This window comes from Conger conger, chromosome 6 (assembly GCF_963514075.1).
Source record: "Conger conger chromosome 6, fConCon1.1, whole genome shotgun sequence".
In the NCBI taxonomy this organism is placed as follows: domain Eukaryota; kingdom Metazoa; phylum Chordata; class Actinopteri; order Anguilliformes; family Congridae; genus Conger; species Conger conger.
In genome coordinates this window covers 525,001-551,482 of record NC_083765.1, presented here as the reverse complement: position 1 = coordinate 551,482, position 26,482 = coordinate 525,001, and the positions used below count along the sequence as shown (strand labels likewise).

The 26,482-nt window shown below is 43.5% G+C and overlaps 2 protein-coding genes across 2 annotated transcripts in view; both read left to right on the top strand.

Moving 5' to 3' along the window:
- The first annotated feature begins 14,097 nt into the window (after positions 1-14,097).
- Positions 14,098-20,553, top strand: LOC133130786 (torsin-1A-like). The gene is made up of 5 exons (XM_061245623.1): positions 14,098-14,294; positions 16,727-16,992; positions 17,666-17,841; positions 17,938-18,071; positions 18,896-20,553. Exons 1-5 carry the CDS (start codon positions 14,159-14,161, stop codon positions 19,138-19,140), a joined length of 957 nt encoding a protein of 318 aa, XP_061101607.1. The 5' UTR covers positions 14,098-14,158; the 3' UTR covers positions 19,141-20,553.
- A 371-nt stretch (positions 20,554-20,924) lies between these two features.
- The window catches only part of LOC133130063 (histone PARylation factor 1), a 9,351-nt gene continuing 3,793 nt past the window's right edge, over positions 20,925-26,482 (top strand). The window contains exons 1-7 of the mRNA XM_061244307.1: positions 20,925-21,037; positions 23,467-23,635; positions 24,121-24,301; positions 24,387-24,485; positions 25,822-25,972; positions 26,063-26,150; positions 26,246-26,418. Coding sequence (XP_061100291.1) covers positions 20,996-21,037; positions 23,467-23,635; positions 24,121-24,301; positions 24,387-24,485; positions 25,822-25,972; positions 26,063-26,150; positions 26,246-26,418 — 903 coding nt within the window. The 5' untranslated portion in view covers positions 20,925-20,995. The remainder of the gene's footprint in view (positions 21,038-23,466; positions 23,636-24,120; positions 24,302-24,386; positions 24,486-25,821; positions 25,973-26,062; positions 26,151-26,245; positions 26,419-26,482) is intronic.

The following is a 26,482-nucleotide window of genomic DNA, read 5'->3' as shown; positions in this document are numbered from 1 at the left end:
GCCTCGAGTACAAGCCTGCCCCAAATAAAGGCCTGTGCTTTGTGCAGCCTAAGTAAATTAAAGACCCCGGCCACAATTTGAGGATTTACGTTACATTAAAATTGCGAACAATACGTTTCATACGTGATATGATGCAAAACTAGGAGGTTTAGCTAACAGTATAGACTACTAAAGTAATCCAGGAAGACTTAAACAGAATCCAGAAGAGGGTGGAAACCCAGCAAATTAAATTAAATACAACTAAATGTAAAGTTCTACATGTGGGAAATAAAAATATAAAGCAGGATTACTTCTTGGGGGTACAAAATGAGATTGTGCTCAAGTGGAAAAAGACTTGGGGGTCATAGTTGACCAAAGCCTTTCGGGTTCTAGTCAATGTGCGGTAGCAGTAAAGAAGGTCAATAGGATGTTAGGATACATAGCCAGGAATATTGATTATAAGTCGAAGGAAGATATACTGAACTTATACAATACTCTTCTTGGACCACACTGTGTGCAGTTCTGGGGACCGCAATATAAGAGGTTCAGAGAAGGGCTACTAGATTGATTTCATATATAAAAGATGACTTATGAGGATAGACTTAGGATGCTTCATTTCTTTAAGCTTAGTAAAAGGAAGCTTAGGGGGATTTGATTGAGGCTTTTAAATTCATTAAAGGGATTAACAATTCTATTCACCAGCACACACCAGACCTAACTGGCTCATGGAACATGTTGCTCACATGCCCTAACTGGTAGGTCAACCATCACTGTATTTTTAATTGATTGCGAGGTGTAATCTCCCAGTTTCCATAGGAACAGGCGAGTTGGAGTGTTACCATACAGAAGCAGGATGTCTTTATTGCTGACCTGGAGGATGTTATTGGTGCTGTGTTAATAGAGGATGTTGTTATTGGTGTTGTGTTAAGGGAGGATGTTGTTATTGGTGCTGTGTTAATGGAGGATATTGTTATTGGTGTTGTGTTAAGGGAGGATGTTGTTATTGGTGCTGTGTTAATAGAGGATGTTGTTATTGGTGCTGTGTTAATGGAGGATTTTGTTATTGGTGCTGTGTTAATGGATGATGTTGTTATTGGTGCTGTGTTAATGGAGGATGTTGTTATTGGTGCTGTGTTAATGGAGGATGTTGTTATTGGTGCTGTGACCAGGAAGCGGAAACAGCCAATGGGAAGCTGAGGAAGGCTGTGCCGGTGAAGGAGTGCCAGGTTCCCGAAGCGTTGCGGTGGGAGCTGTTGTGCTTGTACAGGCTGCCCATGCCTGAGGACTTCTACCACTTCTGGAGCTTCTGCACACGTCTGGATGCACAAAAGGCCTTGGAGGAGCTCATGTGCTGGGTCCTGGGCGATTCTCTACAGGACTGCTTTGTGGCTAGGATTGCTGATGACCTCTAATGTGGGAGTTATACACCTCTGGAAACAGGTCCTGCAGGTGCTCCACAGATCTGACCTCCGCTCGTCAGCATCTAAGACATTCTGTAGCCGTCCCCTGACTTTCTGATTATTTAAAGTGCAGAGTAATATGGAGAGAATTGAATGATTATTGTGATTGGTGTTGTGCAATCATTTTGTTTGTAATGTTTGGAAAATATAAGGTTTGGTTTCTTGTGATCTTGTGTAGTAGCGACACCTACTGTTCAAATGTGTAAGTTCCTTTGCATAGACAGCATACTGTGGTCACGTGAGTCAGTTGCGTTAATTGGGAGTACTGTGGATTGGTCGAAACATTCGAGAACGGCAGAGAGGTTTTGAACTGTTGGGAGCTGCACAAGGAAGGTTGTTTTGTAAATGAAAAGCAAGAGAAACGAAGAGCAAAGAAGAGAGGGTGTGAAAGTGAATGTAACTACTCCTTGAGTTTGGTCACAAGGCGCACACGTTTTTCACGGTGTTTGCCGACGAAAGAAAACAATAAAACTTCAGACGTGAACATCAGTCGATGCGTGGGTGTCTGTGCTAAAGAAAAGGACCTTTGGGAGCAGTTATACATTCATCAACCACCATCCTCTCCGCCAACCTGCACCGCATCAACCATCACAAATATACACAGAGCAGCTTGTAATGTCTGATCAGGATATACTGTATTATAGAGAGAGAGCAGCTTGTAATGTCTGATCGGGATATACTGTATTATATAGAGAGAGAGCAGCTCGTAATGTCTGATTAGGATATACTGTATTATAGAGAGAGGGGGCGACATGAGGGGGCGACATGGCTCAGGCAGTAAGAGCAGTCGTCTGGCAGTCGGAGGGTTGCCGGTTCGATCCCCCGCCCGGGCTGTGTCGAAGTGTCCCTGAGCAAGACACCTAACCCCCAAATGCTCCTGACGAGCTGGTCGGGGCCTTGCATGGCAGCCAATCGCCGTCGGTGTGTGAGTGTGTGTATGAATGGGTCAATGGAGAAGCATCAATTGTACAGCGCTTTGGATAAAGGCGCTATATAAATGCCTGAATAAATGAATAAAGAGAGAGCAGCTCGTAATGTCTGATTAGGATATACTGTATTATAGACAGAGCAGCTCATAATGTCTGATCGAGAGAGAGCGAGAGAGAGAGGGAGGGAGAGGGACAGGGACCTACCTTCGGTAACGTAATCTCTCAGGAAGCTGTGGTTGATGTTTTGGGGGTCGGTATCCTCGCCCATTTACTGCAGCAGGCAGAGGGAGGAGGGCTCCATCCTGTCACAGCGACAATAGTCATTGTTAGTGCAATACTTTTATTTTATTATTTATTTATTTAATATAGGGTGTACAAGAGGGATTTGGGGGGGGGGGGGAATAAAAGATTAAATTTGGATCTGTCATCTCATGTACATCTTTTAACCTAAAACTCAATTGTCTTCAGTGTACAGAAAAAAAAAAAAAAAAAAAAATGTTTTGGAGGGGACTGTATATGCACTATATGGTATGTGCAAACATATGGATTTTTGAATATATATTTATTTTTATACTTTATATATATATTCATTTTATTACTGAAGTTTCCTGAAAACTTCTCCTAGAAGAGAGCAAATTCGGCCATACACAGGAATGCATACAAGGAGAAGCACCTTACACCTATTGTCAAATATGGAATTTGGAGATGTTTTGCTGCCAGTGGTCCAGGGCACTATTTATGGCACAATCAATGGCACAATGAATTACAAAGTACTAGGAAATCTTGGCAGAGAATCTGGTTGTCTGCTAGGAATCTGAGTCTTGGTCATGGGTAGATTCAAATCTCCAGGATTAAATCCCATGAAAAACCCGTAGTCTGGATTGAAAAGGGGGGTGTCCCATGGATATCAATGATTCTGAAAAATTAATCAGGGAGCAATGGTCAAAAACCCTCCAGATGTGTTCTGTAACTGTACCACTAATTATAAGAAAAGACTCATGGCTATCATCTTTGCCAGGGGTGTTTGGGGGCGACATGGCTCAGGCAGTAAGAGCAGTCGTCTGGCACTCGGAGGGTTGCCGGTTCGATCCCCCGCCCGGGCCGTGTCGAAGTGTCCCTGAGCAAGACACCTAACCCCCAAATGCTCCTGACGAGCTGGTCGGTGCCTTGCATGGCAGCCAGTCGCCCGTTGGTGTGTGAGTGTGTGTATGAATGGGTGAATGAGAAGCATCAATTGTACAGCGCTTTGGATAAAGGCGCTATATAAATGCCAACCATTTACCATTTACCATTTACCATGTTTGCACAAAGTATTAAACAAGGGGGGTCAATAATTGTGAAACATGTTTTTTTGGTAAATATTTTTTTATTTGAAGAATATAAGAATTTGGTTGATTCCTTTCAATCATTAATAAAGCACACATATGGGAAATTAAAGCCTATGTTTGTAACTGTACAATTTTTTAGTTTTCAGCATTTTTTTGCAAATTAGCCAATAATTCTAGACCCCACTGGAGCCCCAATTTTGGTCTCATCTGACCATTCTACTCTCGACTCATTCCAGTCATACTTGGTTTTGTTTATTATGCTCAGTAAAGGCTGTCTTCGTGCCACCCTTCCAAAGAGTTTGCTGGTATTTTTTAATTTTTAGTTGCTTTGTGACCCCAAGACACAACCAATCTGAAATTCTTAAACTGTGATCCTTGGGGTACTTATGGCCTCATTCACCATCTTCCTTACCGTCTGTGGGGATAATATGCACTTGCATCCTCTTCCTGTCAAGTTTACAACCATTCCATAAGTCTTATGCCTTCCTATTACTGCCCTTACAGTGCTAAGTGGTATGTTTAACCGTTTACGTATTTTTTTGTACCCATCACCCGAATTGTTTGTTCATGATGTATGTGTGTGCGGGTGTGTTTGAACTGTAGTATTGTGTGATGTTTGTTTTGTCACTCACGTGTACATGACGTTCAGATGCGTATATTGCAGCAATAGGTGCAGAAACCATCCAACTTCAGTCTCAGCTGTTCAGGTGATGCCCATGTGAACAAACGAGTTTAGCAACCTAAGCCTTTTGTGGCGTGTGTTCTGAGGACAGCATTAGATGTCATTGGTTCTGTTCAGGCATCGCGGAAACAGCAACCGGCTGTTTGTTTAATTTTCGGTTTTGAGGGGACATAAGAAAGGATATTGATATGGCTGGCCGTGAGCGTGTTCTTAGCCTCTTAGCATTTGTTTCGTCTTAGTAGGACTTAGTGGGGCCTCTTTCGGAGAGAACGTAATCAAACGAATAAAAAGTTTTATTAATTGTTCACCAAATTACAATCCAGATGGTAAGTAGCCATCTGCTGTCGACGTAAATGTGTGCTGTGGTCGTAGTTGCCTTGTGATTTCATTAAGTCGCCCAAGCGGAGCTGTCGTGGCATGATCATGTCGCGAGTCAGTTATGACATTAAGAGCAGACAGTATTTAGACATATTCTGTGAATCGTTTATTTTCCCGCTGATAAACGCCTCGTCAAAAAGTAAACGCGGAAGCCGAGGCTTTCATATTGTTTCGCTGCGGACACATTTTATTTGTAGAATAATACTAGGTTCGCTTTTTTGTTTCAAGATTTAGTAATGTTTGGTCACTTGAGTTGTAGTCCGTGTACTTTCTGGCTAATCGTTTTAGAAACTGAAATAAAAAACAGAAAACTAATGGTTCTTCTATATTCATGTTTTCAAAGAAATTGAAAAACGAGAATGAAATTATTTATTGATATATAAAAATAAATCAATCCTGAGATATGATCATATTGCAATGTATTATGTATCTGGAGCAATGTTTACATGTAAATGTGTTCTGAATGTGAAATACCAAGCTCACTCAATGATTCCAACCATTGGATTCCATCTTTTTCAAGTCATGTTACTACGGAGGTGTTCTTACAACTCTCTCTATATATTATATAGCTTATCATATAATAATTACTAGACATGTCATTTAATCCAGTAGGTTATGTGGCGTAGTTTAACTGTGGTTTAATGAAGGTGTGAGGGAGCAGGGGCGGGAGACCAAGAGCGACCGGGAAGGGATCACAAAGTTACCAACGATAAGTTGGATAACCACTAAAATAGGCGTGGAAAGAACGGAAAAAGGGAACCAAACTTCCCGGCGATCCGCCAACATAAAAACTGAAATACGAGAATTTCTTATCGGCAGTCTCGACGAAAGCCCAGAGCAATGCCAGGAACAGAGTTAAACAGGTCTCCAAGCAGCTGACTGCAATCGGCCATGATTAATCTCTCCTGCAGAACGAAGATGGCAAAGCCCTCTAGAGGTCTAGAGCGGTAAATACTGAAATTTCCAGCAGTAGACATTGAAAACCATGACAGAAGGGGGTAATGAGTAATGTGCTATGTACAATGCAGTCCGTAATTTATTGTCCAGCACATTGGATTTGAAATAACCAATGAATGTGAGGTTAAAGTGCAGACAAGTTACATCCATTTCCTGAATAGTCAGGTGTATATATTCAATGTATATTATAAATCACCCCAAAATGAAAGGTTTCAGTTATGAGTGATAATAACCTTGAAATCTGATTTCCCAAATATATATATATATATATATATATATATATATATATATATATATATATATATATATATAAATCAATTCAATTCAATTTTATTTGTATAGCACTTTTTACAAAGGGCCTTTGTCGCAAAGCAGCTTTACAGAATTAGAAACCGGGCCCCAAGAGTACGCCTAGGGCAACAGTGGCAAGGAAAAACTCCCTGGAAACAGGAAGAAACCTTTAGCAGAACCTGACTCTGTAGGGGAACCCATCTGCCGCTGGTTGACACCGGTTTGTAGAAACAATGGTTTTAAACAGAAAACCAGATTAAATTAAAGTTCATAAATGTCCAATAACTTGAAGCACAGATGAGGTTGAAGGATGGCAGGAACACCAATGGGTGGCACTGTCAGGAAATCGGCAAACTCAAGTAAGAAACCACTGTATGGCCCTGGTGGCCTGTATTCAATTACAAGGACAAAACTGACTGCTTTTGTGTCCGGATGTGCAAAACTGAGAACAAGCACTTCAGAAAAGTTAAAATCAAAGCCAGATTTCAAAGTAGCAAGGAGATTGGCATTATACAGCAGCAAAACCTCCTCCACGACGTCTGGCAGTCGGAGGGTTGCCAGTTCGATCCCCCACCCGGGCTGTGTCGAAGTGTCCCTGAGCAAGACACCTAACCCCCAAAGGCTCCTGACGAGCTGGTCGGGGCCTTGCATGGCAGCCAATGGCCATTGGTGTGTGAGTGTGTGTATGAATGGGTGAATGGAGAAGCATCAATTGTACAGCGCTTTGGATAAAGGCGCTATATAAATGCCTGCCATTTACCATTTACCATTTACAAGAGTTGCTTTAGGAGCTAGTGATCTGATATTAATTAATCCAATTTTTAGCTCAGTTTGGTTAGCCACATTATAATTGGAATGACAGGGTCTGAGTTTTTTTTGATTAGCCATACAAACACCCTTGATGGGCTTTTTAGCAAGGCTTAATTTAGGTCGGGGCACAGACACTATCTCAATAGTATGAAACCTGGGCAGCAGTTCTTGGGAACAAGCAGAAATCTGTGTAAGACAGAAGGTCTGCTGCCTGGCCTTGGCTCTGGTGACTATACGATACATTTCTAGAAAGAAGAGCAGCACCCTCCCATGAAGGGTGAATACCATCTCTTCTCAAAAGACCAGGCCTCCCCCAAAAGGTATTCCAATTGTCTATGGAGCCAACACCGTTTGCTGGGCACCAAACAGACAACCAGTGATTTAGTGATGTAACTAAAGTTTTCACAAAAGTTCTAATGTTTTAATGTCAACACCTGTTTATAGAAAATTTGGTCTTGGATATTTCAGTTTAGCCAAGATATCATTGCTTATCTGAAGTAGCATCACGTGGATGTCAAGGTTGTGGGACAGAGGAACCAAGAGCAGACTCAGGGAGAAGGTGAAAAAGGCAGGCTATTTTTTTCAGGGGTGAAGGTACAGGATACAGGAGGCTAGACCCAGGGACAGACTCAGGACACAGGGTATGACAAAGTAGCGTTGAGCAAATGAAACAGACCAGTATATATGCAACAAATAACAAGAACAAACAAGAATCAGGTGTGTGAACTGGGGAACAGATAAGGAACAGGTGAAATTAATGACAAGAGACAGGAAGGAAGTACATATAAGGAGTGGGAGGTGGAGACAACAAATGGAGGTAACAAAAGGCAAAAATGCTGGGGACAGATAACTGAAAAACACAGAACCTGACAATGGATTTGTATCACTAATTCCTTGAAATGTTGCTGTACTCTGTAGCGCATATTACATTACATTATTGGCATTTGGCAGATGCTCTTATCCAGAGTGACATACAGGAGACAATTAGATTAGATTAGACTAAGCAGGAGACAATCCTCCCCTGGAGCAATTCAGGGTTAAGGGCCTTGCTCAAGGGTCTTATTGTGGCTACACCAGGAGTAGAACCACCGACCTTGCGTGTCCCAGTCATTTACCTTAACCACTACGCTACAGGCCGCCCCTGCATAGGATTGCAGTGGGAAGGAATTTTCCAGGTAACTTCTGAATTTTCAATCTCATAAAATGACAAATTGAGTCATGAATTGAGGATTTATTAGACTTATTTTTTAGACTGAAGCCTATCCACTTAGAGTTATGATGCATTGTGTGTTCAGAGATGCTCTTGTAATGTGTGGTTATTTGCATTATTGTCACCTTCCTGCCAGCTTTGACCAGTCTGGCCATTCTCATCTGACGTCTCTCATTAACAAGGTGTTTCTGTCTGCAGAACTGCTTTTCACTAGATTTTATTTGATTTATTTTTTTGCACCATTCTTTGCAAACTCTAAAGACTAGTGTGTGTGAAAATCCCAGGAGATCAGTAGTTTCTGAGATACTCAAACCGCCCTGTCTTCCACTTAGATCACATTTTTTCCCCATTCTCAATTTCAGCAGTGCAATGACATGGGGTTTTTATAGAGCATAATATTAATTCATTACCACTGAACAACCATTTAATACAACTCTGTATGTATCTATAGGTATCTAGCCCACCTGCATGTGTGTGTTTGTGTGTCTGTGTGTGTAGCTTTCCTGTGTGTGTTTTTGTGTGTGTGTTGCTCACCTGTGTTTGTATGTCTGTCTAGCCCACCTGTTTGTATGTGCTTCTATGTGTCTGACTAGCCCACCTGTATGTGTGTGTGTGTGTGTGTGTGTGTGTGTGTGTGTGTAGCTCACCTGTATGTGTGTCTGTGTCTCGCCCACCTGTATGTGTGTGTGTCTGTCTAGCCCATCTGTATGTGTGTGCGTGTATGTGTATGTCTAGCCCACCTGTGTAGCTCACCTGTGTGTGTGTGTGTGTGTGTAGCTCACCTGTGTGTTTATCTGCAGATGGGTTCTGGCGCTCCAGCCTGATTGACAGCAATGTTGTGGATTTCTTTATCCCTTTCCTGCCTCTGGAGCACAAGCACATAGTCATGTGTGCCCTGGCAGAGATGGCCACTCTCGGACACAAGCCTGACAACGCCATCGCTGAGAAAGTCGCTGACGACTTTCACTACTTTCCCCCAGAGAACATGATCTTCTCCTCCAAAGGCTGTAAATCTGTCAGACAGAGAATCAAATACTACATCTAGAGTAGAATACATCTAAAATCAGACTAAAATAGATCTACAGCTATCAGACTGAAATACTACAGCTACAGCTGAAATACAGTGGAACCTGTAGATACAGATGCTTATTGGAAGTTACTTTATTTAAGAGATTGTGGTTATTTATTATAATAAACCAATAGGTCAACATGTTAGATTTTTACACTGCAGTTATTTAGCTGTCTATTATCCAAAGTAGACTAACAGCTGAGTAGACAAAGGAGGGAACATTCCCCCGTGGAACATGCACGATAGCCACTAGGCTGTAGGCTGCAGTATATAGTCTGTAGGCTCTTGTACATTTTGTTGCTTGTGACTAGTCTTTTTTTAATGCATGTGTTACTGATTTCTATTTTCTCTCTTGTAACACACTTTGAGCTGCATTTTGTAATGAATTTGCTTCCTCTTTTAATAATAAAATCAAAACGATCAGACTGACCATCAACACTACACAGTCAAACAGTGAAACTGTGCCTATGTCAGTTTAATATAATTGAGCAAAAAACTTTAGAGGAAACTGTGGCATTTTAAATCATCGACATGCTGTCTTGACGTACTGCCGACTGACTTTTTAAAAACTATTTTAGAGTCTATAAAAACTGACCTGCTGCAAATAATCAATGGTTCACTAATATCAGCCACTTTCCCAAATGCGCTTAAAACAGCTGCTATTAAGCCACTCTTAAAAAAGAGAACTGGATGCCTCTGTTAAACAACTGTAGACCTGTCTCAAATTGTCCTTTTATAGCTAAAATCATCGAGAAAGTTGTTTTTAGTCAACTCCTTTTTGAACTCCAGTGGCAAATTTCAGCCAGGCATCCGACCTCACCACAGTACTGAAACGGCTCTTACAAAAGTATGAAATGATATACGGCTGAATCCAGCTAAATTAATGGAAGGGGACGTCATCGCACTGTGATGACGTCCTAAATAGTTACCGCGTTTGCTGCGATTCCTCACATAATTACCATTGTTTAACTTATAAAAGTCAGCAAGCAACTAGTTACTATTATGTAGGCCAAGCATAAATTGCTTGACACTGTCGGTTCAATAACAGCTCATTTGCATATCTGCAAATATGAAGGGGCATACATTAAATCTATGTATAATATCTATAAAATTATACATTTATTGTCTAAAATCATGTTCCCAGCAATTGTTGCTGTATTTACAGTGTGGGGAGGCCATACGTTGCTTTTGACTGTCAGTTGCCACCCAACTCATTTGCATAGCTCATAACTCAAAAACTATGAATTGTTACCAAATGAAAGCGGGTATACATTTGTTAGCTGGACCCATATCTTTAATATTCTACAGTAGTTTCTCTGAAATCATGTTCCAAGCAATTGTTGCTGTGTTTCCAGTGTGGGGTGGCCATACATTGCAATGGACTGTCAGTTGCCACCCGACTCATTTGCATAGCTCATAAATCAAAAACTATAAATTTTTTCAAATGAAAGCGGTATACATTTACTCTATAGACCCATATCTTTAATATTCTACAGTAGTTTCTCTGAAATAATGTTCCCAGCAATTGTGAAATGTATCCCAAATGATTTAGCTCCCATCCAGATCCCAACCTGATCATCTTTGCCTTTTAATTTTGCTTTGGCTTCTGCAGTACTACTAATGTAATACCACTGACCACCACACACATCAGATGCCAACATTGACCGCTTATTATTACATTTACATTACATTTTTACATTTTTGTCATTTGGCAGACGCTTTTAATCCAAAGCGACTTACAAGTGCATAGGTTCTACCATAAGTCAAAGCATCACATCCAGAACTAGGAAAACACACATGGAATGCTGTTCTAAACATAGTCGTTATCATAAGTGCGACATTTTTTTTTTTTGGCGGGTGTTAGACAGGGATAGGGATATCAGAAAGGAGGGGCAGGGGAAATCAGGAGGGAGGACTAAGGTAGAGTTTGAAAAGGTGGGTTGTGAGTCTGCGTCGAAATAGGTGGAGGGATTCTGCTGTTCTGACAGTGGTAGGCAAGTCATTCCACCACTGAGGAACCAGAACGGAAAACAGGCGTGAACATGCAGCTCGACCGCCAGGTGCTCGTAGAGAGGGAACCATAAGGCGACCAGAGCTGGCAGACCGGAGTGGTCTAGCTGGGGAGTAGGGAGTGATCAAGGATTGTATGTAAGGTGGGGCAGTCCCCTTAGCAGCCTGAAATGCCAACACTAGGGCCTTGAAACGGATGCATCCGGCAATAGGAAGCCAGTGGAGGCCAATGAGGAGCGGGGTGACATGAGCCGACCTGGGCTGACTGGTGATCAGGCGGGCTGCAGCATTCTGGACCAGCTGGAGGGGCTTGATGGCACACGCTGGGAGACCGGCTAGGAGGGAGTTGCAGTAATACAGGCGGGAAATGACGAGCGCCTGGACTAGGAGCTGGGTGGCTTTCTCCGTCAGGAGATGACGGATATAGCGTATATTATACAGAAAGAACCTGCAGGTTCTGGCAGTGGAGGATACTTGTGGAGCCAGGGTGAGGCAGTTATCAAGAGTCACCCCAAGATTCTTTGCCGTACAGGAGGAGGAAACTACATAGTCCTCAACAGTCAGTGAGAGGTCGATTGACGGAGAGGACTTAGCAGGGATGCAGAGAAGCTCAGTTTTGGCAAGGTTGAGCTTCAGGTGATGGGAAGTCATCCACGCAGAGATATCAGCCAAGCAGGCAGAGATCTGTGTGGTGACTTGGGTGTCGGGGGGGAAGGAAATGAAGAGTTGGGTGTCATCAGCGTAAGAATGATAAGAAAAGCCATGGGAAGAGATAACAGAACCAAGAGACATGGTGTATAGCGAGAAGAGGAGAGGCCCAAGAACCGAGCCCTGCGGGACTCCAGTTTGTAGGGGGTGAGGGTCGGAGACTGAGCCCCTCCAAGTCACCTGGTAGGAGCGACCAGAGAGGTAGGAGGAAAACCAAGCGAGTGCAGACCCTGTGACACCCATCCCAGACAGCGATGAGAGCAGAATCTCATGGTTGACTGTATCGAAGGTGGCCGATAGGTCGAGGAAGATGAGGAGAGGGATTTGGCTTTAGCAGAGTGGAGTGCCTCAGTGACCGCGAGCAGGGCGGTTTCAGTGGAGTGGCCACTCTTGAAGCCAGACTGGTTGGGGTCATGAAGATTGTTCTGGAGAAGATAAGTGGACAGTTGGGAGCAGACCGCCCTTTCCAGAGTTTTAGCGAGAAAGGGAAGAAGAGAGGGAAGAGGGCATGGTGCCAGAAGAGAGGGAGGTGTTGATTAGAGAGGAGAGAAAAGGGAGAATGTCATTGGATATAGATTGTAGGAGGGGAGAGGGGATGGGGTCAAGAGGACAGGTGGTCGGGCGGTGGGATGTAAGGAGTTTCAATGTGTCGGCGTCAGAGAGGGGAGAAAAGGAGGCTAGGGAGTTGGGGAAGGTAGGAGGGTCAGCAGGGGGAGAGGGTTGTGAGAAGGAATTTCAAATGGCATCAACCTTCTTTTCAAAGAAGGAGACAAAGTCATCAGGTGTGAGTGGTGAGGGGGGGCCAGAAGAGAGGAGAAAGTTGAAAACCGTTTGCGGGGATTAGAGGCGGCCGCGTTAATTTTCGAGTGAAAGAAGGAAGCTTTAGCTAGAGAGACAGAGGAATGGAAAGATGATAGGAGGGCATGGAAGGAAGCCACTGGGGTGACAGGACCTTTTCCATTTTCTCTCCGCTGCCCGCAGTTCGGTTCGGACAGCTCGTAGAGCATCAGAAAGCCAAGGACTGGGGGGGAAGGCCCGAGCTAGTTTGGTGGTGAGGGGACACAGAGAGTCAAAGGAAGATGAGAGGGAGGACATGAGAGTTGTAGCCGCATCATCGGGAGACAGTCGAGAGAAAGACTATGTTCTACAGCAAATCTGGATTAAAAAAGACCAGAAAATAAAAGCTGAAATTTGAATCTGTCATCTCATGTACATCTTTTGACCTCAAACTCAATTGTCTTCAGTGTACAGCAAAAAAAAACAAAAAAACAATTGACCTTGCTGTTTCAATAGTTTTGGAGGGGACTGTATATGCAGTGTATGGTATGTGCAAACTGGTATATATATATATATATATATATATATATATATATTTTTTTTTTTTTTAATACTTTATATATATTCATTTTATGAGGGAAGTTTCCTAAAAACTTCTCCTGGAAGAGAGCAAATATGGCCATACACAGGAATGCATACAAGGAGAAGCACCTTACACCTACTGTCTATAAGTATGGAGGTGGGTCATTGATATTTTGGAGTTTTGCTGCCAGTGGTCCAGGGCACTATTTATGGCACAATCAATGGCACAATGAATTACAAAGTACCAGGAAATCTTGGCAGAGAATCTGGTTGTCTCTGCTAGGAATCTGGTCATAGGTAGATTCAAGTCAACATGGGTATCCCATGGATATCCCATGGATATCAATGATTCTGAAAAGTTAATCAGGGAGCAATGGTCAAAAACCCTCCAGATGTGTTCTGTAACCTTATCACTAATTATAAGAAAAGACTCATGGCTGTCATGGGGTGTTTGCACAAAGTGTTAAACCGGGGGGTCAATAATTGTGAAACGTTTTTTTGGTAAATATAAAAATTTGGTTGATTCCTTTCAATCATTAATAAAGCACACTTCTTTACACATGTGGGAAATTAAAGCCTATGTTAGTAACTACAATTTTTTAGTTTACAGCATTTTTTTGTGCAAATTAGCCAATAATTCTAGACCCCACTGGAGCCCCAATTTTTTTCATACTTGGTTTTGTTTATTATGCTCAGTAAAGGCTGTCTTCGTGCCACCCTTCCAAAGAGTTTGCTGGTATTTTTTTATTTGTAGTTACTTTGTGACCCCAAAACACAACCAATCTCTGAAATTCTTAAACTGTGATCCTTGGGATACTTATGACCTCATTCACCATGTGAACAAACGAGTTTAGCAACCTAAGCCTTTTGTGGCGTGTGTTCTGAGGAAAGCATTAGATGTCATTGGTTCTGTTCAGGCATCGCGGAAACAGCAACCAGCTGTTGGTTTAATTTTAGGTTTTACGGGGAGATAAGAAAGGATATTGATATGGCTGGCCGTGAGCGTGTTCTTAGTCTCGCCATTTGTTTCGTCTCAGTAGGACTTAGTGGGGCCTATTTCGGACAGGACGTATTCGGACGAATAAAACGTTTTATTAATTGTTCACCAAATTACAATCCAAATGGTAAGTAGCCAACTGCTGTCGACGTAAATGTGTGCTGTGGTCGTAGTTGCCTTGTGATTTCATTAAGTTGCCCAAGCGGAGCTGTCGTGGCATGATCATGTCGCGAGTCAGTTATGACATTAAGAGCAGACAGGGTTAGTAAAAAAGTCAACGCGGAAGCCGAGGCTTTCATATTGTTTGGCTTTGGACAGATTTTATTTGTAGGATAATACTAGGTTCGCTTTTTTGTTTCAAGATTTAGTAATGTTTGGTCACTTGAGTTGTGGTCCGTGTCTGGCTAATCGTTTAACGTTTTAGAAACTGAAATAAAAAACAGAAAACTAATGGTTCTTCTATATTCATTTTTTCAAAGAAATTGAAAAACGAGAAGGAAATTATTTATTGATATTTAATAAAATGAAATAAAATCAATCCTTAGGTATGATCATATTGCAAATTATGTATCTGGAGCAATGTTTACATTTAAATGCTTCTAAATGTGAAATACCAAGCTCACTATTTATTGTGAGAATATATCAATGATTCCAACCATTGGATTCCATCTTTTTCAAGTCATGTTACTACGGAGGTGTTCTTACAACTCTCTGTATTATATAGCCTATCATATAATAATTACTAGACATGTAATTTAATCCAGTAGGTTATGTGGCGTAGTTTAACTGTGGTTTAGTGACTCAGGGAGAAGGTGAAAAGGGCAGACTGTTTCTTTCAGGGGTGAAGGTACAGGATACAGGAGGCTAGACCCAGGGAAAGGAAAATACAGGGACAGACTCAGGACACAGGGTATGACAAACTGGCATTGAGCAAATGAAACAGACCAGTATATATGCAACAGATAACAAGAACAAACAAGAATCAGGTGTGTGAACTGGGGAACAGATAAAGAACAGGTGAAATGAATGACAAGAGACAGGAAGGAAGTACATATAAGGAGTGGGAGGCGGAGACAACAAATGGAGCTCAGGTGAAACAAATGAATGAGAGTGAATGGAGCAGAAAAGAGACTGCAGAAAGCACAGAGCTAACAAAAGGCAAAAATGCTGGGGACTTAGACATAAAACAGATAACTGAAAAACACAGAACCTGACAATGGATTTGTATCACTAATTCCTTAAAATGTTGCTGTACTCTGTAGCGCATATTGCATTACATTATTGGCATTTCGCAGACGCTCTTATCCAGAGCGACGTACAGTTGATTAGACTAAGCAGGAGACAATCCTCCCCTGGAGCAGTGCAGGGTTAAGGGCCTTGCTCAAGGGCCCAACGGCTGTGTGGATCTTACTGTGGCTACACCGGGATTAGAACCACTGACCTTGCATGTCCCAGTAATTTACCTTAACCACTATGGTACAGGCCGCCCCTGCATAGGATTGCAGTGGGAATTTTCCAGGTAAATTGGTAACTTTTCTGAATTTTCAATCTCATAAAATGACAAATTGAGTCATGAATTGAGGAGGATTGTGTAAACTCTGCAGAGAAGATGACGCTAGCTGTGGGTCAGATAAATAATTAGCCTTGGTCAAGCAAATTAAGTTACAATGTTAAAGGTTTAACCTTATTTTATTCAAAGTTATTCCTTGTGCATAGGCCTATCTAATTTGCAGTCTTCGATGGAAGGAAATGTTGCATTTAGGGCCCACTAAATTCTTTCCAACTAAAACAATCAATTGAAAGATAGCCGATTGTTTCTTTCACCTGCCAATTTGGCATTAATGACAACAATAGCTCTGAGTTACACATTTTTGTTTTTGTTTACTTATAATAATGAAAACAATGTGGCAACACAGCACAGCAACATTGTAAGGAATTAGTGCTACAAAACTGTGATGCTACTTCATAAAAGTAATGATAATTCATTGATTCAATTATCCAAGACCAATTTTTTTGGACATGGTATTGATATTATAACCAGACTTACTCCATTTTATAATGTAGGTTTTTATCAAAACTTATATTGAAATATAGGTTCAAATGCTTTTGAAGAATATAATCATGCATAGCTTTGTTTTCATTCTGAAACATAATATATATGTGAAAGATTGTGAAGTGCTAGAAGTCAGAGTTATGGAGTCACGCAAAGTAGTGCAAACTTTGTTAGCCCATTTTTCCCAGTTTAACAATCCGAGACCAGTGTAATTTCGGTTCCAGGTTTCTTATAAGGCCAAATCAGCATGTTATATCACATTAAAATCCATGACGATGTGATGACATTGAATGTCCCTTATTCTCCATGTTCATAGTCTTGCCATGTAATTTTAGCCTGCTTGCAAGTAGCTACATTTCTCAGGAAAAGTCATCCCATTCAAGGTTCTGTTTTGTTCTGCTGGGTTATGCTGGGTTCTGGTGCATTCTGCTGGTTTTTGCCACATTCTGGGTTCTGCTGGTTTGTCTGTCTTCCTGCTTCATCTACCCTCTGTGTGTGTTCCACAGGTTTGGCCTCTGACTTGAAAAGCTCACTCTTTGGCCAGCACTTGGCCTCTAGGGTGATTCTGAAGGCCGTGACAGGGTTCATGGAGGACCCTAACCCGACTAAACCTTTGGTCCTGTCTCTCCACGGGAGCTCCGGAACAGGGAAGAACCATGTTGCCAAGATTATCGCTCAGAACCTCTTCAAAGACGGTGCCCAGAGCAGCCAGGTGCACCTGTTCACTGCCATACTCGACTTCCCTCATGAAAAACATTTGGAAACCTACAAGGCAAGCAGACCCCAGCCCACACAGAGCAGAGAGCAACCCTGTACAGTCCCCAACTGTGCGGCTGCTCTTTTGCTGCCCCCCACAGGAGACTTTGGGTATTGGTCATACAGAAGTGTAACTCTGCCCACTGTCAGGCATTATCAGAATCAATCAATCATTTCTTTTATTTCTATAGCACTAAAGGGGCTTTGTCAGGAAGCAGCTTTACAGAGAACTGCCCCCCAAGAGTACACCTCAGGCAACAGTGGAAAAACTCCCTGGCTAATCTTATCTGAGTTTAGCAAAAGGAAGTTCTGGGTCATCCATTCCTTTATGTCTTTAATACAAGCCACCATCTTTGACAGCTGGACAACTTCCTCAGGTTTGAATGACAGATACAACTGGGTGTCATCTGCATAGCAGTTGAAGTTAATGCCATGTTTGCGAATAGCTTATCCCAGGGGAAGCATATATAGAGAGAAAAGCAAGGGCCCAAGTACAGATCCTTGTGGTACTCCATATCTAACCCTGGACTGATAAGAGGAGTATTGTTAAAATGCACAATTTGATATTGATGTGACCGTGCTCGCTCTTAGAGTCTCTGTGCAGGCAGGACACAGACCAAACTGACTGCCATGTGGAATCTTTCCTTACAGACAGCTGTCTGTCTCTGTATATCTGTATTTGTTTACAGGCCCAGCTTCAGCAGTGGATCAGAGGAAATGTGTCAGTTTGTCCTCATTCTATGTTCATCTTTGACGAGATGGACAAGATGAACCCACTTCTTTTTGAGACCATCAAATGCTTCATGGAACACTACGCACAGGTGGATGGAGTGTCCTATAGACACGCCATGTTCCTCTTCCTTAGGTGGTTACATTCTCCTACCCTTCAGCAAACCTAACTCCATGTTCTCTCCTCCGACTGAGAATTACACTCCTGTAACTCCATGTTCTCTCCTGAAAGTCACAAAGGTGGATACATCATAACCCAGAAGGCGATGGATTTCTGGATGGCTGGCAGGAAGAGAGAGGAGATTGAGCTGAACAGCCAGGGCCTGGAAACGGCCATTAGAAAACACCTTTTCAACAGCAAGAAAGGTACCAACCTAACCCCACCTATTACTGTTTCTGATCATTTTCAACATTTTCAAAAAATACAAGGCATATCTTCGTATCTTAATATACACTCATCGGGGATTTATTAGACTTATTTTTTAGACTGAAGCCTATCCACTTAGAGTTATGATGCATTGTGTGTTCAGAGATGCTCTTGTAATGTGTGGTTATTTGCATTATTGTCACCTTCCTGCCAGCTTTGATCAGTCTGGCCATTCTCATATGACGTCTCTCATTCACAAGTTGTTTCTGTCTGCAGAACTGCTTTTCACTGCATTTTATTTTTGGCACCATTCTTTGCAAACTTTAGAGACTAGTGTGTGTGAAAATCCCAGGAGATCAGTAGTTTCTGAGATAGTCAAACCACCCTGTCTTCCACTTAGATCACATTTTTTCCCCATTCTCAATTTCAGTAGTGCAATGACAAATGTGGTTTTTATAGAACATAATATTAATTTATTACCACTGAACAACCATTTAATACAACTCTGTATCTATAGATATCTAGCCCACCTGCATGTATGTTTTTGTGTGTGTTTCTCACCTGTGTTTGTATGTCTGCCTAGCCCACCTGTATGTATGTGCGTCTATGTGTGTGACGAGCCCGTATGTATGTGTGTGTGTGTGTGTGTGTGTGTAGATGACCTGTATGTGTGTGTTTGTGTCTCACCCACCTGTATGTGTGTGTCTGTCTAGCCCATCTGTATGTGTGCGTGTATGTGTATGTCTAGCCCACCTGTATGTGTGTAGCTCACCTGTGTGTGTGTGTGTGTGTGTGTGTGGCTCACCTGTGTGTTTATCTGCAGGTGGGTTCTGGCGCTCCAGCCTGATTGACAGCAATGTTGTGGATTTCTTTATCCCTTTCCTGCCTCTGGAGCACAAGCACATAGTCATGTGTGCCCTGGCAGAGATGGCCACTCTCGGACACACGCCTGACACCGCCATCGCTGAGAAAGTCGCTGACGACGTTCTCTACTTTCCCTCAGAAAAAATGATCTTCGCCTCCAAAGGCTGTAAAACTCTCCGAAACAGAATCGAATACTACGTCTAGAGCAGAATACATCTAAAATCAGACTAAAATACATCTAAAGCTATCAGACTGAAATACAACAGCTACAGCTGAAATACAGTGGAACCTGTAGATACAGATGCTTATTGGAAGTGACTTTATTTAAGAGATTGTGGTAATTTATTATAATAAACCAATAGGTCAACATTTTAGATTTTTACACTGCAGTTATTTAGCTGTCTATTATCCAAAGTAGACTAACAGCTGATTAGACAAAGGAGGGAACATTCCCCCGTGGAACATGCACGATAGCCACTAGGCTGTAGGCTGCAGTATGTAGTCTGTAGGCTCTTGTACATTTTGGTGCTTGTGACTCGTCTTTTTTTAATGCATGTGTTACTGATTTATATTTTTCTCTTGTAAAACACTTTGAGCTGCATTTTGTAATGAATTTGCTTGCTCTTTTAATAATAAAATCAAACCTATCAGACTGACCATCAACACTACACAGTCAAACAGTGAAACTGTGCCATCCCTATGATCACCTACGAATAATCTGACAACTATGTCACAGTTTAATATAATTAAAACTCTAGAGGAAACAATGCGGCATCTTAAATCATCGACATCCTGTCTTGACGTACTGCCGACTGACTTGTTAAAAATTATTTTAGTGACCTGCTGCAAATAATTAATGGTTCACTAATATCAGCCACTTTCCCAAATGCGCTTAAAACAGCTGCTATTAAGCCACTCTTAAAAAAGAGAACTGGATGCCTCTGTTAAACAACTATACCTGTCTCAAATTGTCCTTTTATAGCTAAAATCATCGAGAAAGTTGTTTTTAGTCAACTCCTTTTTTAACTCCAGTGATCATTTTGACAAATTTCAGCTAGGCTTCCGACCTCATCACAGCACTGAAACGGCTCTTCTATATAATGATATACGGCTGAATCCAGCGAAATTAATGGAAGGGGATGTCATCGCACCGTCCTAAATGACAGAGCTAAATGCAGCTCTCAACTTCATTATTCGACCGTTTCACTTCATGATGCTTTTCGTAGCCTAAGTTTCATTCATTGTTATATGAAGGACAACAGAGTTTTGCGCCCAATGTTTATTAATGCTAGTACATACAGCACAATGCATATTGGCTCCGGCCTGGTACAAGTATATTCATTGCATCCATACCCTTGTCTGTAGAATACGAATCAACAGCAAATTGCTTATTATTTATGTAACTACGATATCCAATATAAAACCAATGTTCATCATCATCATACAGTGCAGCTCTTGCAATTCCAAGTTGATACTGTATCGGCGGTAGCCAGCATATGAATTTAGACCGGTGATAGCCTAGCAACATTTGCTAACGTAACATAGCCTATCTGAGTCTTCTATCATCTTCTGTAGAACAGGAACACCAAATTGCTTAGCTAGCTGTGTGTTCATGTAACTAGGTCATACATACATACATACATACATACATACATACATAAAGTCGTCATCATACATTTCTGTTATTGCAATTAACGATAGCTAAGTCGGGGTTGTTGGAGGAGGTGGGGTGTCCTCAGTCGACCGCCAGTTTCTCGCTCCATTCTCAAACCCGCCTAATTACTGTATATATGGACCGAGCCACCAGATGAATACAACCGTGCTGGCTGTAGAATATATAGCTCGTCATACAGCAGTACGCTACACGTTTCTTTTCTCTATTTTATTTATTAGTGATATACACTCTAAGCCTTCGGGTGGCGCTGTGAAAGAAAAGCGAAAAATGTTGGGTATCATGTAGCGTAGGATTAACTCTAGCTATAATGCGCTCTATGGTACAGAGACCTATGTGTTCTATGGTCACAGTTTTTCCCACATCAGAGAAAACGAACGCGAAAATATGGCAGGGCGCGGGAAACGAAGAGCAAAATCTGCATTACAGGTATCCATCCATCTACCTACCTAGCTTTGAAGCCAGAATGAACCACGAAGGTTTACGTTAGCCAGTATGTTAAGTTACCATAAAGACGGGCTTGTGCCAGTAGTCTTTATAGTATGGTTATTTCAAGTGTCACGTTAGATAACTAGCAAACGAGCCGAACGTACATTGTATTGGCCAAGTAACGTTAGCCTACCATCTCGTTTGCTACCTAGAGCTAGCTAGCACGTTACGGTTGGCTAGCTGCCTAACATTAGGAAACTGCTTCTAGTTAGCTAGCGGTATAACTTACTTAGTAGCCGTCCTCACTCGCTGATTTGCTAGCTAGCTAGTCTGGTGAGTTCAGTTAGCTCATGGATAGTCCGCAAACATGCATTACCTAGCAGCTAATATAGCACTACCGATATTAGTGAAGTACTACGATGTCTGTCGTCCCCTTTCTGTTTATCAGTTAGCCAGCCAGCTAGCTGATGCGATAGTGTAACTAACTTGGAAACTAGCTGCTTGCTTGTCGCATTCAGGTAACTCGGGTTGTGTGACTTGAGATACGGCCAGGCTAGCTAACGTTAGGTTGGTAGGCTAACCAGTTGACCAGCTTCATAACCATCTTGGCTTGACAGCCATGGGTGGCGGGGAAGTTGATGTTAGTGGAGTTCGATGTCTTTTCAGTGTCAGTCGCCACCTGATGTAACGAGCTTACTGTTTCGCTAGCTAACTATCTTTTTTAACGGTAGCTAGCATCGCAGCGAACTATGGCTAGGTAATCAGCTTGGTGAATAGATAACGTTAGTTGCAGATATAAAACCTATGGCCTTGCATCTACTCATTCGGTAATGTCCGATCCTTTTGGCATTCGCTAGGTAGCACGGTTCTACGGTGGATATTATTTTTCCAGGGGTTACTGGTGCTCCTGCTCCTAATCTGGATTTTGTAGCAGAAACTACGTGGTTTCTGTTTCCCCTTATGGCAGACACATTAAAATAGCGAACAATACGTTTTATACGTATTGTTGTTGTTTAACGGTATAGACTACAAAAGTAATCCAGGAAGACTTAACCAGAATCCAGATGTGGGCGGAAACCTGAAATTCAATACAACTACATGTAAAGTTCTACACGTGGGAAATAATGAGATTGTGCTCAAGTGGAAAAGGACATGGGGGTCATAGTTGACCAAAGCTTTTCAGGTTCTAGTCAATGTGCGGTAGCAGTGAAAAAGGCCAATAGGATGCTAGGATACATGGCCAGGAGTATTGATTATAAGTCGAAGGAAGTTATACTGACCTTATACAATACTCTTGTTAGACCACAGTGTGTGCAGTTCTGGGGACTGCACTATAAGAAGGACATAGAGGCTCTTGAAAAGGTTCAGAGAAGGGCTACCAGATTGATTTCATATATAAAAGATGACTTACGAGGATAGACTTAGGATGCTTCATTTCTTTAAGCTTAGTGAAAGGAAGCTTAGGGGGGATTTGATTGAGGCTTTTAAATTCATTAAAGGGATTAGCAAAGTGAAGTATTGGGGATTCTTCAGGTTGAGTTTGGTTTGCATAACAAGGGTGCACAAATGGAAATTGGCAAAGGAGGAATTCCACACAGATATTAGGAAGTATTTTTTCACACAGTGAGTGGTCAATGTGAGGTCCCTTGTGTGTAATGTTACCACTACAAATGTGTATGTTCTTATGTGCTGGGGTGTTCTCCTTTATTGTCCACTGGATGAAAATAACTTTGAAAGTTCTTAATTTAGTGACTTTTTGGTCATGTCTCATTAATGCAGAGTTAGATTCTATTCACCTGCACACACCAGACCTAACTGTGGCTCATGGAACATGTTGCTCACACTAGTAGAACCCTAACTGGTAGGTCAACCATCACTAACTGTGTTTTTAATGGATAGCTAAGTGTAATCTCCCAGTTTCCATAGTAACAGGCGAGTTGGACTGTTACCCTACAGAAGCAGGATATCTTTATTGCTGACCTGGAGGATGTTATTGGTGCTGTCTTAATGGAGGATGTTATTGATGTCGTGTTAATGGAGGATGTTATTGGTGCTGTGTTAATGGAGGATGTTATTGGTGTTGTGTTAATGGAGGATGTTATTGGTGCTGTGTTAATGGAGGGTGTTTTTGGTGTTGTGTTAATTGAGGATGTTTTTCGTGTTGTGTTAATGGAGGATGTTATTGGTGTTGTGTTAATGGAGGATATTGTTATTGGTGCTGTGTTAATGGAGGATATTGTTATTTGTGCTGTGTTAATGGAGGATGTTTTTCGTGTTGTGTTAATGGAGGATGTTATTGGTGTTGTGTTAATGGAGGATATTGTTATTGGTGCTGTGTTAATGGAGGATATTGTTATTTGTGCTGTGTTAATGGAGGATGTTATCTGTGCTGTGTTAATGGAGGATGTTGTTATTGGTGCTGTGACCAGGAAGCGGAAACAGCCAATGGGAAGCTCAGGAAGGCTGTGCCGGTGAAGGAGTGCCAGGTTCCCGAAGCGTTGCGGTGGGAGCTGTTGTGCTTGTACAGGCTGCCCATGCCTGAGGACTTCTACCACTTCTGGAGCTTCTGCACACGCCTGGATGCACAAAACCCCTGTGGTACATCTCACACTGCCCTTTATACGCAACTCTGCTGTTTACACTCACCATACCCCTGTGCTCCTTTCTCTGACCCCTGTGCTCCTCTCTCTGACCCCTGTGCTCCTCTCTCTGACCCCTGTGCTCCTCCCTCTGACCCCTGTGCTCCTCCCTCTGACCCCTGTGTTCCTCCCTCTGACCCCTGTGCTCCTCTCTCTGACCCCTGTGCTCCTCTCTCTGACCCCTGTGCTCCTCTCTCTGACCGCTGTGCTCCTCTCTCTGACCGCTGTGCTCCTCTCTCTGACCCCTGTGCTCCTCTCTCTGACCCCTGTGCTCCTCTCTCTGACCCCTGTGCTCCTCTCTCTGACCCCTGACCCCCTGTGCTCCTCTCTCTGACCCCTGTGCTCCTCTCTCTGACCCCTGTGCTCCTCTCTCTGACCCCTGTGCTCCTCTCTCTGACCCCTGTGCTCCTCTCTTTGACCCCTGACCCCTGTGGCTGTGTGCAGATGCTTTGAGAGAGACCTTGGGCCTGCGGCTGGTTGGTCCGTTTGAAATCATGGCCGAGAAGCATCGGTCTGCCAAGAATCCAAATTACTTCCTGCACTGGAGGCATTTCTATGACCCACCAGAGTTCCAGACTATCCTCATAGGCAGCAGAGAGACCCAGCACCATATGGGCTACTACAGGTAACCAGTTACAGGGCCGCTGTTATTCATCAGTTTGAGGAAATGGGTGCTGAAAAATATTGTGGTGTTTGTGTGGTTTAATCAGGGATGCTCCTGACAGCCTGCCTGTGTTTGTTGGGGAAAACGAAGCCCTGAAAAGCTGCTCCATCACCCAGATGGGCGACAATATCTTCGCTGCAGTCCTGTAGGTATTAACCCTAACCCCCAACCCTATCTCCAACCCCAAAACATCTGCACACACTTACTGCCTCACGTAACGTAACCGGCCAATCAGGGCAGAGCTCTTACTGCCTAACGTAACGTAACCGGCCAATCAGGGCAGAGCTCTTACTGCCTAACGTAACGTAACCGGCTAATCAGGGCAGAGCTCTTACATTTAATGCTGATATGCAACCTGTAGGAGAGAGAATTCCTGTTTACTGTTGGAACCCTATCCCTACTGGAGAGAGGGGACTACTGATGTGGGGTTGGAGGGGGCAGGGGGTGTGGTTTGAGGGTTTGACGGGGAGGGGTGTGTGGTTTGAGATGTTTGACGGGGAAGGGTATGTGGTTTGACAGGGAGGGGGTGTGGTTTGAGATGATTGACGGGGAGGGGGTGTGGTTTGAGGGTTTGACAGGGAGGGGGGTGTGGTTTGAGATGTTTGACAGGAGGGAGGTGTGGTTTGAGATGATTGACGGGGAGGGGGTGTGGTTTGAGGGTTTGACAGGGAGGGAGGTGTGGTTTGAGATGTTTGACGGAGAGGGGCGTGTGGTTTGACAGGGAGGGGGTGTGGTTTGAGATGATTGACGGGGAGGGGGTGTGTGGTTTGAGGGTTTGACAGGGAGGGGGGTGTGGTTTGAGATGTTTGACTGGAGGGAGGTGTGGTTTGAGATGTTTGACTGGAGGGAGGTGTGGTTTGACAGGGAGGGGGTGTGGTTTGAGATGATTGACGGGGAGGGGGTGTGTGGTTTGAGGGTTTGACAGGGAGGGGGGTGTGGTTTGAGATGTTTGACTGGAGGGAGGTGTGGTTTGAGATGTTTGACGGAGAGGGGCGTGTGGTTTGACAGGGAGGGGGGTGTGGTTTGAGGGCTTGACAGGGAGGGAGGTGTGGTTTGAGGGTTTGACTTAGAGGGGCGTGTGGTTTAACAGGCAGGGGGGTGTGGTTTGAGGGTTTGACGGGGAGGGAGGTGTGGTTTGAGGGTTTGACAGGAGGGAGGTGTGGTTTGAGATGTTTGACGGAGAGGGGCATGTGGTTTGACAGGGAGGGGGGTGTGGTTTGAAATGTTTGACAGGAAGGGGGTGTGTGGTTTGAGAGCTTGACAGGCAGGGGGGTATGATTTGAGATGTTTGACAGGAGGGAGGTGTGGTTTGACGGGGATGGGGTGTGGTTTGAGATGTTTGACAGGGAGGGAGGTGTGGTTTGAGATGTTTGACAGGAAGGGGGTGTGTGGTTTGAGGGCTTGACAGGGAGGGAGGTGTGGTTTGACGGGGACGGGGTGTGGTTTGAGGGTTTGACGGGGAAGGGGGTGTGCTCTATCAGGCTCTTCCTTCTGAAGAAGAAGAAGGAGGTGGGAGGAAGGCAGGGGGCGGGGCCACTGCAGGCCATGGAGGCGGAGCTCCGGAGCGCAGCAGAAGCTCTGGGTGTGTCACTGGAGCAGAAGAGCAAAGCCATGAAGCAGCGTGACCGCAAGGTGGGTCAGTAACCGGTCCTGCCATCCTCACTGTGCGCTGGAATATTTACTCTGCGCTGTAGCAGTAATTCTGCTGGGATTCTGCTCCAGGTGGTCGCTAAAACATTCCATGGTGCTGGGATCGTGGTTCCCGTGGACAGGAATGATGTTGGCTATCGGGAGCTGCCTGAGACTGACGGTAAGACTGGTATCCTCCCCGAAACTACAGCTCTACTCCTGCACTGCACCGAGTCCCCTGGTCTATCCCTGCCCACACACTGTGTTCCTCCTCAGCGTCTCTCAGGAGGCTGTGCAGGGCCATTGCTGAGGCACGAGATGATGAGGAGCGGGTGAAGGCCTTCGGCCCTCTCCAGGAGATCATCACCTTCGTCCAGTTCGCCAACGACGAGTGTGACTACGGCATGGGCTACGAGCTGGGCCTCGACCTCTTCTGCTATGGCTCGCCTGTGAGTGTGTGTGTGCGCCTGTGAGTGTGTGTGCCTGTGTGTGTGCGTGCTCCTGTGTGTGTGT